Below are 22,666 nucleotides of genomic sequence, written 5' to 3'. Positions count from 1 at the left end.
TCCGGCCTCAGAACGCAGAGACAGGGCATCCTCCGATCAAGCTGGCTAAGTGAGACTAGCCATGTCGGTGAGCTCTGGGTTTGATTGGAACACCCTGCCTCAGTGAATAAGGTGGAGGAGGAGGGAGGATGGTGATTCCAGATCTCAGCCTCCCGTTTCCATGTGCACATTCATCCATGCCCATAAGCACCCCACGCATGCCACCATGCATACCTAACATGCACACAGCCGTGCATACACCATACCCACATATGAAAAGTTGGCGGGGGTGGGAGGGAAGAAATGGAAGAAAGCTAAAACATAGCCCATGATCTTTTTCTTTTGTTATTTCTAAAATAAAGACCAAGGTAGTTAATAACCAGGGGAGAAGGAAAAAGTCTGCCGTACGAAATATCCCCCAAGGGATCCTGCTGGAAAGTCACCATGGTTGCTATGTGAAGTGTCACGCACAGACTCACCTGTTAGAACGCAGGCTACCTAGCTAATGGCTCTGTTTCGGAAGACTGTGGAGTCTAAAGGGGAGTTGAATCCTCACTGAAGGAAGTGGTTCACTGAGGGTGGGCCTTGAGGTTATATAGCCTACCTAGGTCTACTTCCTGTCCACTCTCTGCTTCCTGTTTCAAGATTTGTAGAGGTTTGGAGTCCCACCGGCATCTTTCCCTGCTTGGTCCCATGCTTCCCCCTCCACACTGGGCTGTATCCCTTTAAAGTGCAAGCTAAGATGCCCCCCCCCCGCCCCTTAAGCTGCTTCTAGTCAGGCATTGGTCACAACAGTGGCTTGTTCCACAGTTTTCTTATGTGTGGGTCCATCTGAGTCACTGCACCAGCTGAGCAAAGACATTTGCTCTGAAGTTCCTTGTTACATTTTTAAACTGTATCCGACTTTATTACCTGAGTTGTTAACAGTATCTATGGTTTGAGACCTGATATTAAGTAGTAGTAAATCCAGGTGTAGTTTTAAAGATGAGGGGTGGGTGGTGGCAGCAAGGATTGCAGTGGGAATTAGAGATGCTAGCATCCTAGGGCTTACTGGGCTCCCAGAATCCTCCTGGCTCTGTCTTCTTAGCACTGGCGTTATCAGTGTAGGCTACAGTGCCTTGGGTTTTTCATGTGAGTTGCAGAGACTGAACTCTGGTCTTCATGTTGGTGTGGTTAGCATTTTACAAGTTGAGCCAACTCTCCAGCCTCAATAGGTTTTGTTTTGTTTTGTTTTATCTTTTTCTTTCAGTGCTTGGAATTGAGCTTAGGGTTCCACACAGGCAAATGCTTTGCCACTGAGCTATGCTCCCTGCCCTATTTTAACTCATGGGCTAACAGCACACTGGTGCATAGAATGGTTCATACACTGTGTCAAGGTTGAATCCTGCTACTCCTCATAACATCCTCTGTTATCTGAATTTCAGTAATAAAACATTCATATATAAAATCGAAGAGCTTAGGAGAAACATTGGTCATCAAAGTCACTGATGAGAACTCGGGAAGCAAGAAAAACCAAAAGTAACTAGATAATATAACCCCTTTTCCATTGATATTCTAACCAGAAAGTGTTCCCAAGCCAGAAGCACTTGATATCTCCCCTGACTTGTGTGCTCAGTTAAGAGCTGACTATGCTTAAAGGTTTAAAGCAAAGTGGAAGCCTGCTGGCAAGAGCGTCCCTTTCCTCTTCTTTCCCACAGGCTTTTCCTCCAAATCTCCTCACAGCGCTGTTCTACTGCGGCTCTGTGACTATCTTCTTTACAGTCATCAAACTTATCAGCTACCGCCTGCACCTCATGTTCGACAAGGGAGAAGTAATCCAGCACCGATCCCCAAGAAAGAGAAGCAAGCGGAGGCCAGAGGGAGAAGCCAGCAGCCAGCAACCCGCCAGGCACAAAATCCCAAGGTATCCTTGTCCAGAAAAGCACCTGCTCCCAAAGGAAAAAAAATCTGCTTTTAGTTACAGTGTTGCAGCTGTGGTGGGGTTGAGCACTTGGCTAGCGCACATAAAGGCCTGGGTTGGATGCTGGGCGCCAAGGATATCTGGTATAGTGGTTTGTGTGCGTGGAAGGTGGAGGTGGGAGGATTGGGAGTTCAAGGTCACCTATAGGTGCGCAGTGAATTCCAGGCCAATGTGTGCTACTTGAAATTTAGGTTCAAAATAAAATAAAATAGAAGTTGCCTTCTAGTTATGAGTTATATATAAGGGTGAAGATTCCAGGCACACATGGGTCTATATACTTCGCTTATATTTAATAGAATAGAAACTTAATAGAATTGATTTTTTTTTTATTACACTCTGGATGTTTTACCTGGTCATCAACCTAGCTTTACCCTAGGATCCGAAGTTCATTTGACTTAGGCTAAACAATTGGAAATAATCTAAGTATTTTATCTTGCTTTTTAGATTCACAGAGGACATCAAAGAATCTTAAGGAATAGTGAGTGTTGAGGCAGAGGTCACATGGAGGCCAGGGATCAGAGCACGAGGGAAACTTAGGGACACAAAGCTTGTTTCACTTTTTATAGTTTGTCTCTGAAGCTGTGTCTCCCAGGCAGGGGAGGGTATGTGAGGAGCTGGGCTTGATCCCCAGAATTCATTTTAAAAAGCCAGGCACAGGGGTTGGGAATTTAGCTCAGTGGTAGAGCGCTTGCCTAGGAAGCGTAAGGCCCTGGGTTCGGTCCCCAGCTCAAAAAAAAAAAGAACCAAAAAAAAAAAAAAAAAAAAAAAGCCAGGCACGGTGTTAGATGATAGAAGCTTGTGATCCGGTTGTTGGGGATTCTGGAGACAGACAGCTCCTTACAGCTTGTTGGTGGCTGGCCCAGACAAACCAGCAAGTTCCAGACCAATGAGAAACATTGTTTCAACAAACCAAGTAGATGGCAGCTGAGCTATACCTGAGGTTGAGTTCTCTCGCTTCCACAGATACATTCCCACATGTACACAAACACGCAAGCAAGCACGCACACATGCACACACACACACACATGCACACGGGGAGAGCAGGGAGGAAGCAAAGGAGGGAGGATGGATAAGAGTGTGTCTTCTAAGTTTAGAGGAAAGTTTATGTGCTGTTCAAAATAAGATTGTACGTAAGGAACAGACCCGAGGGGCGGAACGTGGAAGAACCTGCTTCTCAGTAACATCTGCTCCTCTCACCCTGGGACAGCAATAACAGGCAGATTCACAGCACCAAGAAGGAGGAACCTCGGAGCCTGACCACACCACCCCTCTGCTGTAGTTCCCGAGGGCAGAGTGTCCACTCCCAGCATTCCTCGGGGCCATTGGTTGGTGACCTCTTCCTGTTGTTTTGGTGTTCACTCCCTACTGTAAAGCCTCCATCCGGGATGGGGTGGGGAGCGGTGGGTTGTACTGGCCCCTTGTATTTCTCATGCTGTGGGCTGTGGAAATGGCACCTGGGTACACTTGGGGCATCCGATTTCACCTACTGTGTGTTTCCAGAACACCAGCAGCCTCTCATGCTATCTTCCCTGTCAGAGAACTGTGATGCAAAGCTCTTCCCTCCTTTCGTCTTCTCCAGTCAGCCATGAAGCCCTCGGATTGTCAGTGCTTCCCTATAGAGGAATTTTAATCCAGCAACATGCCTGCTCGGGCAAGGGATCACATCCAAAGATAGGATCTGGCTGGGATACAGACACACCACTAGTATACCTTTAATCCCAAATAACGATGTCTAATTGAGGGGCAGACAAAGTGACAAATCAGAGAAAAACTGGACAGAATGAGTCAGAGATAGGATGCGACCAACTCTCACAAGGACAGGAAAGGGAGGCGATTTGAAAGCAGTGAGGGAGAGAAGGTTGTTCAGAGCAGTTCTGTTCGGTTGGGAGCAACTCAGTTCGTGGAGTTCAGAGGCTGATTTTTTCCAGGCAGAGCAACCGAGCTAGAAGCGGAGAGAAGCCAATTTGAATCAGTCAGCATGGAGAGGGGTTTGAGCCAGTGCAGTTGAGCGGAACCAGTGGGCTAGAGCTCAGAAAGAGCTAAAAGGAGTGAGTTTATTCAGCAGTAAATCTCAGAGGCTGGAACATTCTAGGCCTAGGTTTGCAGACAGAGGCTGGAAGGTGAAGCCTTCAAGGCCCAGGCTTGCAGAAGATTAGGTTGTATGAAGCCTAGAAGCTTCCAGGCCTAGGGATAGTTAGACAGAAATACTCTGGGCTCAGCCCAAGCCATATATTCAAAAGCTTAGGGATGGCTCTCTCATCACTTCATCTGAGGACGGCAAAGCAACATTTACATTCACACTTCCTACTTATAAGGACTGCCATCTCTTTGTTTTAATGCCTTCTGCATTAAATCTTGCTTCACGGAATCCCAATATATTACCTCTCACGTACGTGGGCTTTATAGGTCTCCACGATTGGTATGCCTTATCCCTTCTGGTTTTCATGTCTTCATTAGCATCCCCCTCCTTTCTGTCATGGTGCAGCCATCTTGGGAGGACGTCTGCCCTTAGACATGCTTCAGAATCCATGTTCCTTGCCCATTTTATAATTCTTCAGAAGCACAGAGGCTGAGGTGTCCCTTGCCTGTGAACCAGTTAGACAGACTGAGCTGCCACTGAAGGGCGAAGGGTGGTCGAGCTGTGTGGGCTGTGTGGAATTTGCAGTGGGCTGACTCTATCTTGATGTTTGCTTTCTGTTTCCACAGGAGTTGCCGGCGCAGGAGACAGTAGAAGACCTCAAAGGTAGAGTGTTTTCGTTGTTTGATATGTAATCACAGCTGCACCCTCAGGGAAATAAAAACCCTTTAAAAAGATGTATTTTAGTCATGTGTATGTGTGTGCATTTCTGTGTGTGTACACAAGCTTCCACAAGTAAGTGCAGGTGTCCACAGAGGCCAGAAGAGAGTGCCAGATCCCCCTGAGCTCGGGTTACAGGCAGTTTTGAATTGCTTGATGTGGGTGCTGGGAACTGAACTAGGTAGGCTCCCCTACAAGAGCAGTGAACACTTTTAACTCTGAGCTGTCCCTTCAGCTCTGAGGTGAAGGTGTTAGGGTCAGAGCTGTGAGTCTTTCTTGAAGGGTTCTGCTCGCCAGGGACATGTGACCATGCAGAAAGCTTTTTGATTGTCACAATGAGGACAGAGTGCAGCTACACACAGCAGGAAGAAGTCAGGATAATACTTAAGCATTCTGTGGTGCACACCATGGTCCCCCAGAGCAAAGAAGGAGCTTGTCTAACCTGCCCACTGGACCACAGTCGTTTCCCTTGGTTTAGAGGGATCGAGTAACTTGCCCAAGATGAGAAGGTAGCGGAGAGCAGAGCCCCGCCCTTCCCGACCACAAGGCCTGAACCTGTGATTTAGGCCATGCTGCTCTGCCTCTTGAGGCCTCAGCAAAAGCAAAGAAAAAAGGCATGAGTCACAGTTGTAAATATAGATGTCTCCAAAGCCACAGTAGAAGGGCATCCTGTCAAATAAGCACCTAGGGGCTCAGACCACTCAGAAGACAAAGTCCTTGCCACATAAGCATGAGGACCCAAGTCAAATCCCCAGAAGCTGCACAAAAAGCTGGGTGTTATGTATGTACTTACAGTTCCTGCACTGAGGGGACAGAGACAGGGGATCCCTTAGGCTCACTGGCCAACACCTAGCCCAGTGTGTGAGTGTCAGGCCAATGTGAGAGACCCTGTCTCAAAGAACAAGGTGAATGGCATCTGAAAGAACGGCAGCTGAAGTCGACCTTGGTCCTCCACATACAGGTGCAAGTGCACACATGCTCACATGAGTGTGAGTGCAATTATGCATGCAAGTGTATGCAGCCATGTGCACATGTACATACACTCACGCATGCACACGCATACACACACACTTGTACACACACATGCACACACATACACACACTCACACATGCACACACATACACATACTCACACATTTGTACACACACATACACACACATACACACACTCATGGGTGCACATACACACATATACACACACACACACTCATGCATCCACACACATACACATTCATTGGTGCACACTCTCATACACATACACACACATGCACATGCACACACACTCACAAATGCACATTCATATACTCATGAGTGCCCATACATGCACACACATGTGCACACATACTCACACATGTACACACTATACACTCATGCACATATGCACGCACACACACACACACACACAGAAACATCTTGGCACCTTTGGGTTTTGAATGTTTCACTTCCAGGTATTAAACATTACCACAGATGTGTCTCACATCACCTTATCATCCATGTCAGGTGTCGTTCTGTCAGAGGATCAACCTGAGGCACTGGTGTCATCTACCTCACCTGGCATGAAGTCAGAAAGTCTACCTGCTTCTCAGGGGCGTACTCCAGAACCCACTCCCAGACCGCCATGCCCAGTGAAGCCAGTTACCACAGAGATCTTCCCAGCAAGAAGAGTGAAACAGTCAGGGGGCACTGCCCAGCGTCCAGCCCGCCACAGGTCCGAGAGTGGCCTGGTGAACACTGAAGCCTTGAAGAAATTGCCACATCTGTCGTTGTCCCAGTATGACTTACTAGAAACTGACATCTCCTTCCAGCCATGGGGCAGTGAGCACTCAGTTCTGATTCCACAGCCCAACTGTCCCCATGCCCCCACCAGGGCACAGCCACAGAGCAGATCACCTCAGGACAGCCTGAGCTGCAGCTGCTGTCAGTGCAACACGGTCATAGCCAAACCCACAGAGGAGGAGCTGACCCGGACTTCCGGTCAAGTGGAACTGCCCTCGAACCCGGAAGTGGTTGACTCAGATGGCGAGGTCGAGGTGACCCTCATTGACACCTCCCAGCCTGGAGAGCCACTGAGTCTGCATGAACCCATTAGGATAGTAATCACCATGAGCAGCACCCCAAACTCCATTAGTGACCCAGAGAGCTCCCTGCACCTGAGGGTGACCAGCTCTGACAGAACCGGTGTCAGGCCCAATGCAGAGAATGCTGGCCCGGGAGGAGCCGATCCCGCAGACCCTGAGCAGGCCAGAATCCCTCTCATCACCCTCGAGTTAACTGAAGATGGGAGAGGAGGAGGAGGGCCCTCCTGTCCTGAAGGGAATGGAGGAGAAAGGACCCCAGAGAGGATGGAGGTGATGTCGCCTGATCGTCGTTCCAGCTCCGGGGTTGGGGAGTGTAGCACCAAGGACGGGAGTCCCACTCCAGGCCCCACGCTTGTGCCACTCACACCCAGGGCGGACCCTGAGTCTGAGGGGAGCAGGGAGGGCCCAGCAAACCTGGACCCGGCCTCTTGTAAGAGCAGCCATGAGAAAAGGCATGCCCGCGTGCTCAGTGTGGACAGCGGTACCGATGTCTTCCTGAGTAGGAGCACCAAGGAGGTGGTCAGTGACGGCGAGAAACCCATCCCAACCTCCAAGTCAGACCTGGAGGCCAAGGAAGGACAGATTCCAAATGAATCCAACTTCCTGGAGTTTGTCTCCCTCTTGGAATCCATCAGTACATCTAAGGCAGTGGCGCCAGACTCCACAGCAGAGCAGAAAGGAGTAAATCAGGGTCCTGAAGGTGAGGCTCCACCCGCTTCTCTCTGATGACATCACAGCAGGGGTGTCAGTCTGCCCATTGCCCATGTTATCCAATCTTGGTGTCATCTCTCAGGGGGCCTTTTGGTGTGCGTGTCTGTGTGTGTGTGTGTGTGTGTGTGTGTGTGTGTGTGTATGCATAAATGTGTGTATGTGTGTGTATGTTATATGTGTAAATATGTGTGTATATATTTGTGTATGTATGCATAAATGTGTTACGCATTTATATGTGTGTATGTGTATATGTGCGTATGTGTGTATGTGTGCATATGTGTGTATATATGTGTATCTGTGCATTTGTGCATGTGTGTATATATGTGTATCTGCATTTGTGCATGTGTGTATATATGTGTATCTGTGCATTTGTGCATGTGTGTATATATACATGTTTGTGCATGTGTGTGTGTATGTAATGCATAAATGTGTGTATATGTCTGTATATGTGTGTATGTGTGTATCTATGTGTGTATTTATGTATATGTGTGTATATGTGCGAATGTGTGTATATGTATGTGTAAATGTGTGTATGTGTGTATATGTGTGTATATGTGTGTGTTTGTGTATATGTGTGCAGATGTGTGTATATGTATGTGTAAATGTGGATATGTGTATATGTGTGTATATGTGTGTGTTTGTGTATATGTGTGTATATGTATGTGGGTGTATGTATATGTATGTGTAAATGTGTATATGTGTAAATGTGGATATGTGTGTATGTGTGTATATGTGAGTATATGTATGTGTGTGAATATATGTGTATGTGTGTATATTTGTGTATTTGTACTCATGCATATACTCACATGCATGGTTGCATACATATTCGTTTGTGTGGGTGCACATGGAGTGTATGTGTATCTAGCAAGTGTAAAGAGGTCAGAGGACAGACCTCAGATGCCTCACATCTTCTATTCTAGACAGGGTCTCTCATTGTCCTGGTCCTCACTACAGAGGTCAGAGTGGCTGGCCTGTGAGTCTCCAGGGATCGTGAGTTTCCTCTTCCCATCTTGCAGCTTTGGTACTACAGGCACTGCCACTGCACCCAGCTATTTTTGTAGGTCCTGAGAATGTGAACTCAGTGCCACATGCTTGTGAGGAAAGTGTCTATGCACTGAGCTGTCTCCCCAACCTTATAGCTTAGTTCCACTACCATACTTAGGACACGGGCTGACCCTGAGCTGTGATGAGCATCCCTCATCCATGCCTGGTGTCTTGGCTAGGGTTTCCACTGCTGTGAAGAGACACCATGACCAAGGAAACTCGTAAAGGGCAACATTTAAGTAGGCCTGGATTACTGGTTCTGAGGTTTAGTCCATTATCACGATGATGGAACATGGCAGGCATGGAGCTGGAGGAGCCGAAAGTTCTACACCTTGTTCTGAAGGCAAACAGGAGAACATCATCTTCCTGACAGCTAGGAGGAGGGTCTCAAAGCCCACCTCGACTTCTTTCAACAAGACCACATCACCAATAGTGCCACTCCCTGGGCCAAGCGTTTTTAAACCACCACACTTGGGAACTGACATGTTTCAGATCTGGGCTGTTTTTAGGTTTTAGTCTGTTCAACTACCCATGATGTTTTCAGGGCAAGTCCTAAGTCTGTGCTACTCGTGTGTATGCTCATGATCACTTATGTTCAGGCTCTACCCCATATGCAGCCGTGCGTGACCGTATGCTCCTGTATTCTAACTGTGCCTTGTCACACGAGGCATAAATTTCCTCTTGCAACAGATGTTGCTGTGCAGAAATTTCTGGATCTTGGAGCATTTCCAGATTGTGGCTTTTGGATTGGGGAGACCCCACCTGCCTCTGCTCACTCCACAGGAAACTGAAGGATTTACGATGAGTTTCTAGCTTCTCTAGAAGCCAAAAATGTTTATTTCCAGGAAAAGAAGCAACTGTTTTCCCTACAGTACTGATTCTTAGAGTCCCAACAATTCTAAAACAGCTATCTCTTCCCTTACAGTGTAGATGACATGACTTCCAGGGACATTCAGCACAAAGCACATTTCTCTTAAGGAGCCTACAAGGGCAATTGGTGATGATTCAGTTGGTAAAAATGTTTGCATGTGAGCATGAGGGCCTAGTCTGATCCTCTAGAACCTATGGAGAAAAGAAACCCAGGCATGGCAGTGAACATCTGTAATCCTGGTGTTGGGAAGATGGAGATGGGAGAATCTTTGGGGTACTCACCAGAGAACCAGTCTAGCTGAACTGTCAAGTTTGCTCTAGATTCAGTGAAAGACTCTGTCTCAAAACAGAGGTAAGACTAACCCAGGAAGATAGCTGATATTCACCCCCAGCTCTATGTGCATAGATGCGTACAGGTGTATGTAGCTGAGAGCTCACATTTTTACCCACAAGCCTGAGGTAGGAGTGGGGGAGGGGAGAGGGAGAGGGAGAAAGGGAGAGAGAGACAGAGACAGAGAGACAGAGACAGAGATACAGAGACACAGAGACACAGACAGAGAGACAGAGACAGAGAGACACAGAGACACAGACAGAGAGACAGAGACACAGGCAGAGAGACAGAGACAGAGAGACACAGAGATAGACAGAGACAAAGAGACAGACAAACCCCAAGTGATAGACTTCCTCCTACATAGCCACATCTTCTAATCCTTCTCAACAGTTCCACCAACTGGCGACCAAGCATTCAAATATATAAGTGTATGGGGGATGTTTTCATCCAAACCCTACTTCCCAAACAGTACCACTAACTGGAGACTAAATGTTCAGACATATGAGCTTACAAGGGGCATTTTAGTTTCAAGCCACAGCAAGGGTGTTCTGTGAGTGGAGCAGGCTTGACGGCTGAGATTGTGTGAACCCAAAGGAGGAAGTGACAGTGACCAAAGGGCATGGAGCCAGAGACTCAGCTCCATGCTGTCACCTGCTCAGCATGAGGTGAACTTTACAGAGACCATTACTCAAGTGAAGTTGGGGTCCTTGCCTGCACCATAGACAGGGACTTCTAGGTGAGCCAGCATAAAGCAGGGTTGGAATTTGTCAGAGAAAAAGTTCAAGATAGATACAAATGTTGTGGTTGATAGAGAGGCATTTGGGAAAAAGAGTGCACATGAGAGAGTGTGTGGGCATCTCAAGAGAGTCACCCTTGAGAGTCTCTGAAGAATTGTGTGTAGTGGCTTTGGTGTTTCTCTGGTCACGTTGCCAGAGGTTACTGAGGTAGATGAGATACTGAGGCGGTCCCCAGAGTTCACAGCATGGAACCACAGTTGATGAGGTTAAACCCTAGGCCACAGGGGAAGATAAGTGTTGTGATGACTATTGTCAGCTTGGCACACCTAGGGGGAGAGAGCCTCCCTGGCAGAATTGCTTCCATGGGATTAGCCTGTGGGCGTGTCTCTGGGGCCTTTTCTTGATTACTGATTGGTGGAGGAGGCCCGCCCACTGTGGGTGTGCTGTTCCTAGGCAGGTACGCCTGGGGTGTGTAAGAAAGCTATCAGCAGGACAGGAGAAGCAAGCCAGCAACCAGTATCCCTCTGTGGTCCCTGCCTTGGCTTCCCTCGATGATGGGCTGTAATCTGAATGCTAAGATAAACTGTTTCCTTTCCAAATCGCTTTTTGATCAGAGTGTCCCGTGACATCAACAGAGAAGCAAATCAGTACAGATGTCTTCACTGTATACAAAAGTTTATCCTCTTGTTTGTGAGAGTTGCAGAAAACTCAGGGTCGCATCTGGGCAGGGAGTGAGGCCATATATAGACCTTAATCAAGGGGTCATTGCCATTTAACATCCTCATTCAGACATCTCTGTAGAAAAGAGATAGTGTCTGTCTGTCATCAACTTTGATGGCAAACGTTAACAATGCTGGCACGCAGTCCGTGAGAGGAAACAGGGCTTCCTGAATTGTCGTGGTGACCTGACTTCTAACAGGCTAATTCTCCATGCTAAGTCTGGTCCTGGACTGAGGCTGAAGGTTGCCAGCTGCTTTGGCTATGGACTAGAGATCTCTTTGTATATCAACTGCTCATCATTCTTTCTCTTGAGCAGCCTCTTGGCTTCTAGAAAATTCTATAAAATCATACCCTAAATGTGCTACACAAAGGTACTAGTTGAACAGCTATTTATGACCTAGGTGTGTGGTTTTCCTCGGGAAGACACGAACTGCTAGCTGTCTGTGTGCTTCAGAGAGGGCATCAAGGACAGACCAAAGCAACCTTTCACCCCAGACTATTTTAGTGAGCGAGTGAACTTACTGCTGTTACTTATGGAAGTATGGGTGATTGAAAGGCAGCGGCATCATCATAAAGCCCTCCCACCTGGAGTGACATCTCACCAACACTTCACCTCTGGGTTTCTTGCACAACTTTCAGGCATTATGTCAAGTCAGAGTATCCTCCAGCAGACTGCCAATTGAAAAAGTATCTCCAAACCCTAAGTTTGCTGGAAACCTAAGGGAGGAACCTTATAAAGCTTCTAAACATCCTCCAGCTGAAAGTGTTTCCATTCTGAAGAAATAACCACACCCCGGGAAAGGAAAACACTTTAAAAGTTTGCAAGGATCTTGTTAATATGTTACGGTGTATCTACAGATGTGACTATTTTTGGATGATTTGGGAGATTTAGTGGCATTTGACAGCGTTCCTCTTTAAATATATAGTTAAAAGGGAAATGATGGTGGTTTGAATGAAAATGGCCCCATAGGTCCATGGAAAGTAGCACTATTAGTAGGTGTGGCCTTGTTGGAGTGGGTGTGGCCTTGTTGGAGTGGGTGTGGCCTTGTTGGAGTGGGTGTGGCTTTGTTTGAGGAATCCTGTCACTGAGGGATGGGCTTTGGGGTTTCAGAACCCTAAGACAGGCCTAGTGGCATTCTGTTCCTGCTGTCTGCTGATCCAGATGCAAAGCTGTCAGCTGCCTCCCCAGCACTCATCTGCCTGCATTCACCATGCTTGTCACCATGATGACAAGGACTAAACTTCCAAACTGCAATTATAAGAAACTTTATAAGAAACTCTGGTCATGGCATCTCTTCACAGCAATATAACCCTAATTAACACAGGGTATTTTCAGTATTGGCTCATTTTATGAAAAATATTTCATGTGCAGGAAAATAAAAACTCCAGTGTATAAGAACAAACGTCAGGATTGAGAGTGCCTGGGGAGGTGTCTCATGTACTGACCCGAGGAATGTCTTGAGATGTTGGAGATGAGCAGATGTGTCCAGAACTGGCAGGGTGCGGTGGGAGCTGCCTACCATACCGCTCTGTGTCTTCCGAGATGAGTCTGGCATGACTCTTGGTTCTGGTGTCACACTTTTCTTCACAAGTATGAGTATTGCCAGCCTGGCAGACTGTCAGATGAAATCTAAACGTTTTCTTGTGCCAGAGACATTTGCCACTGACATGCTGGGAATACTTGGTGTCAGGGCCCACTCAGAGGTTGGCAGTCTCCTCCAGTGACTGTGAAAAATCCAAGGAGTGACTGTGGTGGCAATGAGGGTGACATTCTTGGACACTGCAGTCATTGCAGTCCAGTTCAATGGTGTGTGTGTGTGTGTGTGTGTGTGTGTGTGTGTTTGCACACCTGTGTGTGCCCATGTGTATGTTTGTGTGTATGTGTATGTATTCATATGCATGTGTGTGTGCTCCTGTGTGTGTGCCTGTGTACGTGCATGTGTGTATGTATGTGTGAATGTCTGTGTATGTGCATGTGTGTGTAAATGTATGTGTATGTGTGTGTGCCTGTGTGTGTGTTTGTGTGCATTCGTGTGTGCATGTGCATGAATGCATATGCCTGTGTATGGGTGCTTGCGTATGTGCATGTGTGCGTATGTGTGTATATGTATGTGTGAATGTCTATGTATGTGCATATGTGCATATGCATATGTGTGTAAATATATGTATATGTGTGTGTGCCTGTGTGTGTGCTTGTGTGCATTCGTGTGTGCATGTGCATTTATGCATATGTATGTGTATGACTGTGTGTATGAGTGTGTATGTGTATCCATATGTGAAGGCAGGAGGTGTCTTTCTCTTTTACTTTCCGCCTTATCCTTTGAGACAGAATCACTCATCGAACCTGGAGTTCACCAATTCAGCCAGACCAGCAAACCTCAGGAACCCGCCTGTCTCTGCACCAATGTTGTGGATGTGTGCCACCATGCTTGGCTTTTTTTTTTTTTTTTTCTTGGTAGGTTCTGGGGTCAGACTGAGCTCCTGATGCTTACACAGCAGCACCTTATCCACCTCATCTTTCTTTCCCCTCCAGTGTGTCTCAAAAGGGTTTGTAGGTTCAGATCTTTTGTCTCTGTTTTCAAATGTAGGCTGGAACCCTAAGGGATGGCACTTTCCACATAAGATAGTGACACTTTAAAAAAAAAAAAAGATGGATTATCCTCATTATTAACATGGAATGCTGTATCTTCCAGGTCATGCCTCCCCAGAGACCAAGGAGGAAGCTGTGGAGAATGAAAAACCCAACGGACGTGATTCCAAGCCAGGAAAACCAGACTTGCCAAGCCAAGACCCTGCTAGTGCCAGCCCAGTGCTCACACAGCCTCCCAAGACCACAGCACTGTAAGGAGGACTTGGTCACTTAGCGCTGTGCAGAGTGAAGCAGCTGTTCCTCTGGTGTTTCTTGTGATGCTTTGGGGGAGGGTAGAGAAGAAGTCCTGCTGGTTGATGTGTGTGTGTGTGTGTGTGTGTGTGTGTGCGTGCGTGCATGTGTGTGAGGGTATAAGTGCATGTGTGCATGTGCATATGTGTATGCATACACATACATGCGTGTGTGTGTGTGTGCCTGTGTGTGTGTATATGTAAGAGTGTGTGCATGTGGGTGCCTGTGCCCGTGTGTGCACATATGTGAGTGTGTGTGTGTGTGTGTGTGTGTGTGTGTGTGTGTGTGTGTAGACCAGATGTTGAACGTTTTCTCAGCAGCTCTCCATCACTCACTGAACTTGGAGTTTCCTGGTTTAGCTACACAGACTGACCACAGCCCAGGGATCCCCCTGTCTCCACCCCAGCCCTGGGATTGTAGGAGTGTCCCTCAGTGCTTGGCTTTGGTTCACATGGGTTCTAGGGATCTGGACTCAGGTTTTCACAATTCCATATTGAACACTTTACCACCGAGCCAACTGCCCAGCCCCTCACCATCTGCCTTAGTTTGGGTCACTACTGTTGTGATAAGCACCATGACCAACCAAAAATCAACTTGGGGAGGAAAGGGTTCATTCCATTCCCTGTTCCACATAATAGTTTGTCATCACAGGGAGTCAGGGCAGGATCCCAGAAGCTGGAGCCCATGCAGAAGCCACAGGAGGGTCCTGCTTACTGGCCTGCTCCTCATGGGCCTGCTTGCTCAACCTGCTTTCTGAGAGAACCCAGGACCTCCAGCCCTTCCCCATCAATCACTAATTAAGAAAATGCCCTGCAGCCAGATCTCTCAGAGGCATTTCCCCAGTTGAGGTTTCCTCCTCTCCAACGACTCTAACTTGTGTCAAGTTGACATAAAACTACCCAGTCCACATCCTTAAAGCGTTCCTGTGTGTTAAGTTTCCAGGGCAGCCGGCAACGGCACATCATTTACAGAGTGACTTCCCAACAAGACAGCTCAGTGCTGCAGGTCATCAGCGGGCCAGAAACGTCTGTGCAGGAGGAGATGTCCCTGGATGCTATGCACGTTTTCATCGACGAGCACGGTGAGTCAAAGGGCTCCTAGAGAGCAAGAAGAGGGACGACAGTCTGGGGCTCTGCTTGGTCCACAGTCAAGTGTTAGATATTGAACCAGGCAGACAGTCCTGGGATTGCCTTGTCATGTGCTTGAGAGGTGTCTCTCCTTCCTGCCTGGGTATGTGCAAGCTCACGGCACCGACAGCGTGTTTCTCACCCTTTATCTTCAAGAAGAATTGTTCCGGCAAACTTCAGATTTGACCAGGTGCATGTGACTTTTTTAATAGTTTATTCTTCATTTATTTTCCTGACTTAAGACAAGCTTCCAACCAATCATATGGCTCAGAATGACCCTGAACTTTTGATGTCCCAGCCCTCCTGGTGTGTGTGTGTGTGAACAGGCTTGGTTTGTGAGGTCCTGGGGAACGGAAACCAGGGCTCTGTGTGTGCTAGACAAGCTCTTTACCCAGTGAGCTGAGCCACATCTCTGGTCTCCATTTTTTTTTTTTTTGCTTTCTAAACATCCATTCCTTTACTTCCGTCTTCAATGTTACTGTAGTTATTTCTTGTCTCGTAATACTCTACTAATCATATTTTCCCTCCCAAGGGGAGACTTCAGTAGGGCACGGGCCAGGTACCCAGTAAATAAGTATTTGATATTTGTTAGACATCTGATCATGGTACCTTGTCCTGGTACCTTCATATAAAAATGGTTTATAGTAGTTACACGAGGAATCACCAACCAAATGATAGTCAGAGTCCCAAAGGCAAGGGACATGGGCCCCGGTTGTTCTGGGATAGGTCTTGGCTAACCTCCTCTTACGTCTTTTTAAGTTATTTTTCAGTGAGTATTCAAAGTGGCAGGTTTCCTTGTGGGGTTTTGACCGTGGTTTAGTTTCGGACAGCTCTCCCCCATCTCCACGTCCCCATCCTGTGTGAACCCTTCCATCCACGAGTATCCCCTTCCACTCTGAAATCCCCTATGCTCTCTTACCCTCCCCCACTCCCTCGATGCCTTCTTTTCTTCCTCTCCCGGTCCTTTTCTAGTTTCTGGGCCTTTATTGACACTCAGGTCAATATAAACATAAATATATACAGATTTGGAATGAGAAGCTAGGACCCACCTGTGAGAAAGTCTGTGCTGTCTTTCTGTCTGTCTGTCTGGGTAGCCCCCATCCATCGTCAGTTACTGAGTTTGCAGGAGGATTCTGACTTCTGCGACCTTTTCTAGCTCGTTATCTTGCCTGTCTGCAGAGCTAAGAACAGCCTTTCTGTTAGCAGAAGGTCAGAGGCTAGGGATATAGTTCAGTGTGCCATGTGTAACACACACACACAGACACAGACACAGACACACACACACACACACACACACACACACACACACACACTCCAGAAAACGAAATGAATCCTGGAGGTTGAGACCAGGCCCTGGCCTTGGTTTGCTGAGGGATGCTTGGTGAGTGTCTCCCTCAGGGAGACACTGCATCTCCTGGGCCCAGGGGTGGGGGTGTGGGGGGAGTGTGGGGTGGGGGGTGGGGGGGGGGTGATGGGGGTGGGGGGTGGGAGTGTCCATTAGCATAGGAGCTGAGTTCCACGCCTCAGTCCCCCAGACCCTCCAGCAGAGCTGATTTATAGCCCGGCACCCAGTCAAGACCACCTTCGTTCACCATCACTGAGGCAGCCTAGACTCTGGCCTCTAGCTAAACCCGGTGCAGAATGAGCCTCTTTTTACTAGGCTAGGTTCCCACAACCACTTGACCTCACCTATTAATCCCAATGTTTAAGGGCCATGGCGGGAGGATTAGGAGTTCAAGGCCAGCCTGGACTACCTGAGAAAATACTAGTTATAGTAGCCCATGCTTAAAATCCCCAGCAGAAGGCTGAGGCAGGAGGATTAATAGTTGGGGGACCAGCTTGGACACCATGAGGAGAGAAAAAGAGATAGAAAGAGCCTAAAGAAAAGTGGGAAACAAATGAGAATTGAGGATCTAACAGCTCAATAGGTAAGGTAGGTAGGGAATAGGTCAGCCATGCTGACTAGTGACCACCGTGGGGAATCCCCAGGTAAACAAGCAGACCATTTCTCTTCCTGATTCTCTTTAAATGTCATTCTCTTTTGCTGAATGAAGTTCTGCTTCCAGTGTCAGACAGAATAAAACGAAACCAGTCACTCTGCACACATCCTGAGGGGGCTGCCTTTAACTTGAAGACAGAGGGAGTGAGCCCGTGCTTTGCAGACGGGGTGATGCTCTCTGCTCAAACCTCATGATTTTGCAGGGGAAGTCAGATCCTGTTACTTAAAGTCTGGAAATCAGAAAGAAGGCTCTTCCCAGCATCCACCCTTGAACCCCGACTGTGTAACTCATGCCAGGTAAGTGGGGTTTGCCTCCAGGTCTGGGATTCCGGACAGGGCTGGGATCCATAGCTTCCTCTTGAAGAGAGTGTGGAGCTCGGGTTAGAGCAATGGCTTTTATTTGTAGCCATCTGGGCAGAGTTCTGTGTGAAATGGAAAGATGGCATTATAGAAAACCCAGCAGAACCATTTTTGTGGTTATGGCCTGGGAGGATGTGTAGGTGGAGACAGAAGAGGACCTGTATGAGGGAATCTGAGCCGGGCACTTGAGAGCTCAGCTTTCCCGAGGACAGTGCAGCGTCTGCCCCAGGACACAGTGGAATCGTGGGTGCTTCTTGTTCAGAGGCTGCGCTGCAGGTAGATGTCCTGGGTGTCTTTTCCGTTTCGTTGAAAATGTGTTGAACAGCAGCTAGTTCCTAGCTGTGTGAGTTCCGTTGGTAGTGAACCGGTTTGCACAGCCGGACAGCGTGCCCCGAAGGGTACAAGGCCAGCTGTTCCGCTCACCAGCTGTGAAGTAGGTCTGAGGTTCCCCGGACTTAGAGACCCTTTCTGGCCATCCGAATGGGTGAGCCTCCGTTGCTTGCTGTAAATGTGGAGGTGAATTTGTTATGTGGCATGCATTAGACCTGCACGTGCGTCTGGAGAATTACAGAGACTCTTGTGGTGTACCTGGCATGTCATGGGCTTCCCACGTAGAGACTATAAATGGTGTTTTAAGAACCTGAGGTGTGACTCAGTAAAACTCAGTAAAACCAGTAAAACTGAGTTGAAGCCCCCCATTTATCTTCAGTACTACATGAACAGAGCATGGTATGATCCTGTAATCCTATAATCCTGGCCCTCGGGAGCTAGGAGAGGCAAGAGGATCTGAAATCCAATGCTACCCTCAGGGACAGGGCAATGCTGAGGACAGCCTGAGCTACATGTGGCCAGCCTGAGCTACATGAGACCTGGTCTCAAACAAAACAAACAAAATGTAACTCCTGTGGTCTCATGCTTCTAGAGTCCTGAGTTTTTCTCACGGGTGTGTTGGGAATTTTCAGGGAGCCTAAACGGAAGGACATCATTTTCCTTGTTACATAGCAGCCTCTGGTATGTTCTCTGATAGATGCTATGTCCCCATCACCAACTCTCACCTGATCAAAAATGCCAGTGCCTGGAGGTCTTTCCTCCCCACCACTCCATCTTACTCTACTCAAACCCAGTCGGTCCTGCAGGGACAGAGTCTGTGTTCACCTCCTCCAGTCTCAGGTACTAGCGTGTGCACCAATCAAAGCGGGCTTCCCCAGCCAGAGACTAGCAGAATGCCTAAGCAAACAGACACTCAACTCTCCAGTTAGCACACGCCGTGACTGCGGTTTGTGAGCATCCTCTAGGACAGCGTCTTTCTCAGATGATGCCTTCAATTGCAGGGAAACACAGCGGCTGGGAACTGCCACATCCTCTTCCCAGAGACAGGGTGACATGTTCCTATGCTAAACTGAGAACAAATGAAAGCCTCTTATTTTATCCCAGAGTAAAGTCATGAGCTTTGCTTTTCTTTCGTTTCTTCTGAATAAGTATACTCTACTTTCTTCCCACACATACCTGCACACACACACACACAGACATGTATGCACACGTGAATGCACACACATGTGTACATACACATGCACAGATGCACGCACACCCATACCCACATGCACACACACATGTATACACATTCAAATGTACACATGTACACACACATGCACACACAAGCATGCACACATACACACATGTATACACATGTGAATGTACACACATGCACTCACAGGAGAACACACACACATGCACATACATGCATGCACACACGCACACACTTGCACACATGTGCATGCTAACACTTGCACATATATGCATGTACACATGTATACATATGCATGCACCCATGCACACACTCTCTTGTATAGCATTCAGGACAATGCCCACTGTGGAGGGCACTCCACAGTATCAGGTTTCTTCTGCCTAGAAAAGGAGGACAAAGTTCACCGTTCAGCTTTTCCTGGCTGTTTCCTGGGATCTGGCCAGGAGGAAGCCCGTTCCCTGCAGGTGCCACTTTCCCTGTTTGTGAAGTGGGCATCTAAGAGCATGTTGTTCCCCTAGCAGCTTTGATCCAAGGCTTTGGCACCTAGGGCAGCTTTGGCATTTGACTTAATATTCTGTCCCTAGCCCTTAAGGCCGTTAAGTTCTGAATTCTCCACCCACAGCAAATACAAATGTTGACTTTGAGATTGGAAGGGAGCCTGGTTAGGGCTCCATAAGCTGTTCGCCATAGAAGGTACTGGGAGAGAAACAGCTCTTCCCCTCTAAGGTGACCTCAGTGGCTGGGAGCACCTCCAAGTAGCTTGTAAAACTGCTGGATCCCATTACTGGCCGGAAGGTGACTCTCAGCCATTATGAGGCCTGGTCGTCACGGACCTGTTTTATGTCCCAGATGCTCTGCTCTGAATGGGGACTCGTGAGCCATGTAACTTCCATGTCTCTTTGGGGATTCCTGGAGGAAGCTGAGAGAGGAAGTTTGTTTCCCTTCCTGGCCTCTGAAACACTGTGAGACCAGCAGCTTTCCCACCACCACAGAGGCTGGCAGAGCACCCTGAGTCACATGCTAGCTGTTCTTCAAGCAGGCGCCTTTGGGAAGGACATCTGATTGAGCTCTGCTCTCCCCAGAAACCTGAATCACAGCATTTCCAGGGGCTGCTGGGAAATGTTGCCTGACCAGAACGCAGGGCTGATTTACTAGTTCAGAGCCCAGAGTGAGCTGATCCGCCTGAAAACTGATCTGGAAGTAGGTCACGAGCCCCAGGAAGTGGAAGAAGTTGCCTGGGAGGTTAACAAATGTTCAGGACTGAAATGACTTTCACCGCACATCAGACTTCTGCTATTCTTTTGTAGGCTTTGAAACAAATCCCTGATCTCTCTCTCTCTCTCTCTCTCTCTCTCTCTCTCTCTCTCTCTCTCTCTCTCTCTCTCTCTGTGTGTGTGTGTGTGTGTGTGTGTGTATATACACGTGCACACATAGGTGTGTGTGTATATAGGCCAGAAGAGAATTTCAAATATCATTTGAGGAAAATTTCTCATGGGCCTGGAATTCTCCTAACAAGCCAGGCTGGCCAGTGACCCCAGGAACACACCCGTCTTTGCCTCCTCAGTGCTGTGGTTACAAGCTCACATCATCAGACCTCACCCTGTGGGTTCTGGGGATCAAAATCCCCGGTCCTCACACTTGGAGGGCAAGCACTTCATTGGCTGAGACTTTTTGTTTGATTTTGTTTGATTCCAGGCTTGGTTTGGCTTTTGAGACACACAGCCCAGCACGGTCTTGAACCCTTCTGCCTCAGTTTCCAGTTACTGGGCTGACACTCACGCACCACTAAGCCAGAATAAGAGCTTCTATTGTTTGTTCAATGGAGATCTCTATTCTGTCTACAGATTTTCCGAGTAATACGTTGGTGTTCTCCTTTGAAAGACCCAAACCTTGAAGTTAACACCTCTCACATCACCCCTCAGGAGATGTCCATATTTCTTTTTTTTTTTTTTTTTTGGAGCTGGGGACCGAACCCAGGGCTTTGCACTTGCTAGGCAAGCGCTCTACCACTGAGCTAAATCCCCAACCCTAAAGATGTTATTTATTACTTTTTAAAGGTTTTATTTATTTTATGTGCGTACACTGTCGCTGTCCTCAGACACACCAGAAGAGGGCATCAGATCCCATCACAGATGGCTGAGAGCCACCATGTGGTTACTGAGATTTGAACTCAGGACCTCTGGAAGAGCAGTCAATGCTCTTAACCACTGAGCCATCTCTCCAGCCCTTTTTCTTTTCTTTTCTTTTCTATTCTTTTCTTTCTTTCTTTCTTTTTCCTTCCTTCCTTCCTTCCTTTCTTTTTTCTTTTAGACAGAGCTTCTCACTGAGACCTGAGCCTTACCATACAGTAGGCTGGGCTTGCCGGCCACTATGTGCCACGGATCCCCCTCCCTCTGCCTCCTTCAGCACCACACCTGACTTTTCTATATGGGTTCTGGGGCCCACACCCAGGTGCTTGTGCGGCAAGCGCTGTACCGACTGAGCCGTCTCCTCAGACCACAGCCGAGGCATTTAAGGGAGCCACAAATCTGACTTCCAAAGAAGGGAAGCAGACAGAGACATTCCAGAAACAATCACCCGATTTTTGCTTTATTCCAAGGAAGTGGAGACCTTGGGTTTGGAAGGGCAGGGGTGGGGACCACTGTAGTGAGACTGATGGGCGCTCAGAACAGGGAGGTGTGGGGCTCATGAGTGAACCCCATCAACTGTACTTTTGAGAGCTCACTTCGGCTCTCCTTGGGAAAATTTATCCTCAGGCAAAGAGCTGTGTTGTGTCACTGTTAGTTGGAAGGAGAGATATGTGTTTGCTGCCTCAGAGTTAGAGACTTGAAAATTCTCGCTGGCTTCGATCACAGAGGGAGCTGGGTGATGGTCCTGGAACTGTTCTTCCTGTGGTTTCTCCCACACCCTCTCTGATTTCTCAGTCTTTGTTGATCTCTCCTCCTCCTGCAGTGGTCCTCATCCTGGAGTCTCAGGCGCCTGGTTAAGAGGCACTGTTTCTCTCCAGGCCCAGGGTTCCAAGAGTGGAATTCCAGGCAGAAGCTGAGGCCTTGCGGCTGCACACAGCCCCTTCTGCCACAAGAGGGCATTCTCCATCCACTTGCTTTCCCTCTGAGGCCTCTCGGAGGCTTCCCCTCATTTGTGCTGTCTTAGGAAAGGGGAGTTGGTCTCACCTCAAAGTCCACTCCCTGTTAGAACGCTCCTGCCTCCCACCCCCATCAGGCTGCTGTCATTTAGTGCTCTCCACATCCAATGAACTTGTCACACCAACTTCTGTCCTCCGGGCACCTCTCCCTGTGCCCTTCCCATCCATCCACAGCGGGCCTGGAGCCTTGGGAAGGGCAGGCAGAAGAGATACAGTCTCCAGAGGGCAGAAAACTCTCGTTTTAAAATCCGATGGGGATGAGGAAGTCCCCGTGATACTTTCTCTTTCACTGGCAAGCAGCACTGCCCTTGGATCTGACCTTGTGCATATTCCTCAGATGGGTAGGGGAGCTATGGCCAGTGGAGCACAGAGACCCTACCCCCTTCTGTTTACCCCAGACCC

The 22,666-nt window shown here is 48.1% G+C and overlaps 1 protein-coding gene across 1 annotated transcript in view; it reads left to right on the top strand.

The window, feature by feature from the left end:
* The window catches only part of Pcnx2 (pecanex 2), a 150,676-nt gene that overhangs the window by 5,322 nt on the left and 122,688 nt on the right, over positions 1–22,666 (top strand). The window contains exons 2-8 of the mRNA XM_032887445.1: positions 1,677–1,882; positions 3,147–3,264; positions 4,646–4,682; positions 6,237–7,514; positions 13,921–14,068; positions 15,044–15,189; positions 17,438–17,531. Coding sequence (XP_032743336.1) covers positions 1,677–1,882; positions 3,147–3,264; positions 4,646–4,682; positions 6,237–7,514; positions 13,921–14,068; positions 15,044–15,189; positions 17,438–17,531 — 2,027 coding nt within the window. The remainder of the gene's footprint in view (positions 1–1,676; positions 1,883–3,146; positions 3,265–4,645; positions 4,683–6,236; positions 7,515–13,920; positions 14,069–15,043; positions 15,190–17,437; positions 17,532–22,666) is intronic.

The sequence above is a fragment of the Rattus rattus genome, chromosome 17 (assembly GCF_011064425.1).
Source record: "Rattus rattus isolate New Zealand chromosome 17, Rrattus_CSIRO_v1, whole genome shotgun sequence".
Taxonomy (NCBI): Eukaryota; Metazoa; Chordata; class Mammalia; order Rodentia; family Muridae; genus Rattus; species Rattus rattus.
Note: the sequence above shows the minus strand (reverse complement) of the source record. Positions and strands in the feature narration are given on the sequence as shown.